Source organism: Prosopis cineraria, unplaced genomic scaffold (genome assembly GCF_029017545.1).
Source record: "Prosopis cineraria cultivar Desert tree isolate PC_DT_omini unplaced genomic scaffold, ASM2901754v1 PC271, whole genome shotgun sequence".
Classification (NCBI taxonomy): Eukaryota; Viridiplantae; Streptophyta; class Magnoliopsida; order Fabales; family Fabaceae; genus Prosopis; species Prosopis cineraria.
The window spans coordinates 52,838-57,964 of record NW_026555598.1 but is presented as its reverse complement, the minus strand read 5'-3'; the positions used below and the strand labels follow the sequence as shown (position 1 = coordinate 57,964).

Here is a 5,127-nt window from a genome sequence, read left to right as displayed (position 1 = left end):
AAAAAAATAATAACTCATTTGAATAAGAGTTTTAAATTTATTTATTTCAAAAACTCTATTTTCATTTTTTATTTTAAAAATAAAAAATAAAAAAATTAAAGTTATTTTTATTTTTCTTGCTTTCAAAACAAAATATATTTATTATTAGAATATAGTTTTTATCACAAACCATCCCAATTACTTCCTGCAAACCATTAACATCGGCCTATTTTTTTAATTTTATAACTGTTTTTGAATTAATATAACTAAACAGATTTTCATTTTGTTTTGTTCTGAACATAATTTTAAAAAATGTGTAAAAAATTAGTTTTTTTAAAAAAATATAATATTTAATTTTTTTAGTTTCATTGAGTTTGACTTTTAGTGTCTGTAATTTTTTTAATGTTTTTAGTTCTTATGGGGACTAACAACAATGAAAAAATTGAAACTATAGGGACTTAAGAAATAAAGGTCACCAATCTTTATGAAATTATAAGGATTGAAAATACTGAAAAAAAAAGTACAAGCATTAAAACATATTAATAAAACTTATAGGGATTAATGATTGTGTTTTAAAAAATAAAAAATGGGAATTAAAACCAAAGAGGCAATAAATTTCTTTCATAGTTGTGAAGAAAGTATAAGGCTTCACTTTCTAGAAATAATTTTAGTGAACCAGACATGGAAAAGTCCACTGCTTCATGCAAAGTTTAGCTTTCCCTTCCTAGCTATTTACCTCTCGATTCCTTGACCAATTGATACCTTTGATGGAATATTTTCCAAATTATTCCCTTTCTATTTTACTGCAATACCGCAACGCAATCGGATCTTAATTCAAACCAGTTCATTTATCCATTTAATAACCAATTCATTGCCAAAAAAAACCATGCATTTTCCACAATTTTTTTTCACAATTTTTATAAATCGTGGCTTTTCCCACGCTTTTTGACAAAAATGTGGAAAGTCTCCCGAATTTGTTAGAAATCATGGGAAAATATTTTGATAAATATTTTCTCACAGTTTTGACAATCCTTGGGAGCATCCAGATATTTCTCTTTAATTTGTACTTGCTCTTTTGTTTTTTATTTGCTTTAGATCTTCTCTCTCATTTTTCCATTCACACTAATTGTGCACCTGATTCTTGCTGCTCGCGGAAGCACACTCAGCCTCTATTTTCATCTTCTAAAGTAAAGTTCTACCTCTTTATCTTTTAAAACTTCTTCATCTGCGTTTTATTTTCTTTGTTGTTGGGTATATTTTTTCTTTATTTTATCTTTTATGGTCCTTCACTAGTAAAACTTTTTCATCCGCCTTTCTTTTTTCTCATTCTCTAATATATTTCTTCTATGCTTTTATCTTTTTGATATTCTTATCTTTTCTGTTCTTTCATCTTTTTTTTTTTTTGAGTTGAAGGTGTACTGTACAGAGTTAAAAAAGATTGCCTCTTTCTTTAAGAATTTTTCCTCCTTTATATGGTGCACACAGTTTTTGTACCAGATTAGATATGTAATTTTTCCTCTTTCTTTACCAACTTGTTACTCTACGAAGATGCAAGCTCTGGTAATGTGTTTGAAATCCTTGTTCTTTCATCTTCTTTAATGTAATATAGGATCTTCAGTTTGCGCAATATATATATATATATGACTAGGTAAATTATGGATCATATTTTGATAAATTTACTCATTTTTAATATTAATCAATGCTTCTTATATTAATTTCTCATCAGATTAAATTAATATGTTTGGAGTGAGTTAATTAAACCACAAGCTACAGAATCATAAAACCAGCACTTAATCAGTGATGTGGGATTAGATTTTAATTTTCTAGACTAATTAAAATATTAATTGAATCATGGATTTTTTTAATTACATTTAGACAATTTTTTTATATATATAATAATATCAAAGTATTTTTTTAATCTTACGTCATCATTTCCCGCTGTTTTTTAAAAACTGCGAGAAAAGCCAAAATTTGGATACAGCCACAACTATGACACAATTGTGACTCTTTCCATGGTCCTGTCAGAACTGTAGGTATTCCACAGTTCATTAAAAAATTACTTAGGATAAATATTGTTACAGTTTTCAAGAACTGGAGGATATTATCATTTCTACGGTTTAAACTGTAGCTAATGAAGGAAAAAAATCGTAGCAATTACCATTTTTTTTTCTAGTGATCTGATTTTTCAAACAAATTAATTTCTTCTTTCTCTGTGTTTTTTTTTTGGTTGTGGCTATATTTTTTGGTGCAAAGGAAAGGTCAATTAATGAATTTGGAAAGATCCTGAAAAGTTGCATCCCGCTGATCCCATATTAGAAACGGAGGCTGGCTTCTGAGTATTAGTTGTCTAGTAATAGTCAGCCAACATTCTTGTACAAATTCACAGCAGGAGATTCATTCAGACAACGAACAAGAAAAGGAAAATGAAAAAAAAAAAAAAAAAACAAAAAACAGTTACATAAACATAAAGGCATGCCAAATCACAACTGTTTGGCAGCTAGTGCATAGAATGCAAAACTTTTTTATTTTCTTCTTCGGGGCTGAAAAATGCATTCACCAGTTATGAATAATCATCTCTATCCATTTTCATGGTTATGCCACCCTCGTCATCTGCTTCAAAGTCAACCCGAATACAATTTAAGGTAACGCTCTTGTCCGTCTCAACCATGAGTTTAAAGCCTTCGGGACCGCTGGATAACTTCCCAAAGATGACATGTATATCCATCGCATGTCACCCTCTTTAAATGTGTCAATCTCGTCACCGAGTCAGGCAGACTACTTATAGAGCAATCCGACATGTTCAAATTCGTTAGACTCCTCAACTCACCGATGTTGTCCGGTAACTTCTTGATGTTCAGGCAGAATGATATGTCAAGAAAGCTTAGGCTCTCGAGCTCTGTGATTGACTCTGGTAGTTCCTTGATCTCCACGCAGTAACTAATCCGTAGTAATATCAAGTTCTTCAGCTTTCCAATTTCTTGCGGAAGTTCCATAAACTTAGAGCAATTACTGATGCTGAGCTTCTCTAGGGTTTCAATGTCGCAAAGCCCATCAGGCAGCTTCACCAAATCTTTGCAATGCTCAATGTTCAGCTCTACCAAATTTGGGAACTTCATGGAACTGTTCTCAAAAGCTGCGGACACTTCACACATGTAAAGCGTTAACTTGTGCAGGTTCTTGGATTCCCAGAGGCATGGAACTGAAACCTGCTGCAATCTGATTCTCCTGAGAGTCTGTAGAAAACTAATCAGCTCGAAGTTTTTGAATTTAGTGAACCAGCGATCCACATAATTGATCAGGATGAGAACTTTCAGGTTTCTCATTTCCCTAATGAATCTCGGCAATGTAAATTCGGTAGTCTTAAGGTTTAAAATCAGAACCTCAGCTTGGGCCGCTTGAATTACCCACGAATCTGGAGTGACCTCTTGATCTGCAATACATCACCAATCAAGTGGAAGAGAAAGAAGCAGAAAAAGAAACTATGGGAGAAGCACAAACCTGTTGAAATGGATAATATACGAGCATCTACCCTTTGCTGCGTTGGTCCTTTCAACAATGGCAAGTAGGCATAGATCATTCGCCGCGGCTGTTTCTGTTGCCACCGTTCTGGAGGTTCATTCCCACTTATTTCAACAATTAGTCTTTTCCTCTCGAATGCTTCCCCCTGCTCGATTGAATATTTATTAGCCAGCTCTTTCAGAATACTATGCTGGGTTAAGAAGTGATTCTTGTAGTAATTGTCTTCATCACTTCCAATTCGCCTGGTTGATTCACAAGACCACGAGAGTACGCATATAAATTAATTTGTTCCAAGTCATCGGTGTGTGGGTGCGTGAAATAAATCGCCTAATAAATAGATTACCAATTTTTTTTGCTTTTCAATGTAGTGGTAGCTTAATATACTAATTACCTTCGAACCACTTCAGCCAAATTCATGTTGGTCAAATAGTGGATGTGGATCATGGCATCTATGTCATCCTCGACTTCTTGGTAAAGTTCTATCTACATGTCAAACAAGGCAGTAACGGGGATCATTTTATTTCTGGGGAATAAGCCGAGGTCCATGAAGAATTCCCTGATGTTTTGAAATTCTTTGGAAACTCTCAAGGAACGACGGAGATGAGCAAGCAACTCTGTATCAGTATGACCTTTCTTCGACCATTGTTTCAACTTCTTCTGCCAGAACTCAATGGGCTGGCCCTGGAGATCCCGGCCAATTATTTTGATGGCCATCGGATAACATCCACAGACTTGTACGACCCGTAGGAGAGTGTCATTGTCAGGGAGGAAAGTGTAGGAGGTCGTGCCACTTGGTTGAACAAAATGACGTAAAAGAGCGATGGCATCTTCTTCACGCAATGGCGTCATCTGCACTGGGATGCCCAAACCTTGGAGAGTAGCTTTTGAAAACCAAAATCTTGGATTTAGTATTTGATGACATCTCATTACTCCACCTGGTAACAAGTTGTTCTGAGCCGGGCTCCATATCATCCAGCACCAGCAACACCGTCTCGCTCCCATTTTAACCGAACTCGCGTTCCATTTGCTTAGCCAAGTCTCCATCGCTTTCAATCTTTTAACATTCGGGCACAAAATGGATATGCTGAACCAACCTGTTCTTCCAGATCAGCCCCAACAGACTTTTGAATGTCAGTCCTTATATAACGTCATATATAGTATGCTAGGACGAGGACTTGCTTTTTGAGTAATTATAGGTTATAGAATTTGGGAATGTTTCGAAATTTTGTTTTCAGGGTATTGAGCTCAATTTGCGTTGTTGTTAACAATTTAATTTTAACCAACTTCCTACAAAACTAAAAATTAAACTAAAATCGCAATGAATATGTTTTATGATGTTTAATTGAAAAATATTTTTATTTTTAATGGAAATATATATAATTTCATATGAGATTAATAAAAAATAATAAAGTATACTAACTTTTGCATTGATTTTCAGGAAAGAGGTCAAAGCATTGTGACCTTTAGGATGTGCACCAAACGTGTCAAAAAAGTGAGCCTTCAAAAATATGAATCGAATTAGACAAGCAAGCAAATTCCTAATATCTTTTACAACAATTTCCTTAAAAAGTCAAGTGTATGTGAGAACAATAAAGAATGCATCGTGCTTAGCATAAAGCTCGATGGAAT

The 5,127-nt window shown here is 34.0% G+C and overlaps 1 protein-coding gene across 1 annotated transcript; it reads right to left on the bottom strand.

Annotated features, from left to right (window-relative positions):
* Window positions 1-2,651: 2,651 nt before the first annotated feature.
* On the bottom strand, window positions 2,652-4,542 carry LOC129296156 (probable disease resistance protein At5g66890). Its single transcript, XM_054934742.1, has 4 exons — window positions 4,081-4,542; window positions 3,890-3,981; window positions 3,478-3,740; window positions 2,652-3,409 (listed from the first exon to the last, which is right to left on the bottom strand). The coding sequence occupies exons 1-4, from the start codon at window positions 4,540-4,542 to the stop codon at window positions 2,652-2,654; spliced, it is 1,575 nt and encodes a 524-aa protein (XP_054790717.1).
* Window positions 4,543-5,127: the final 585 nt, after the last annotated feature.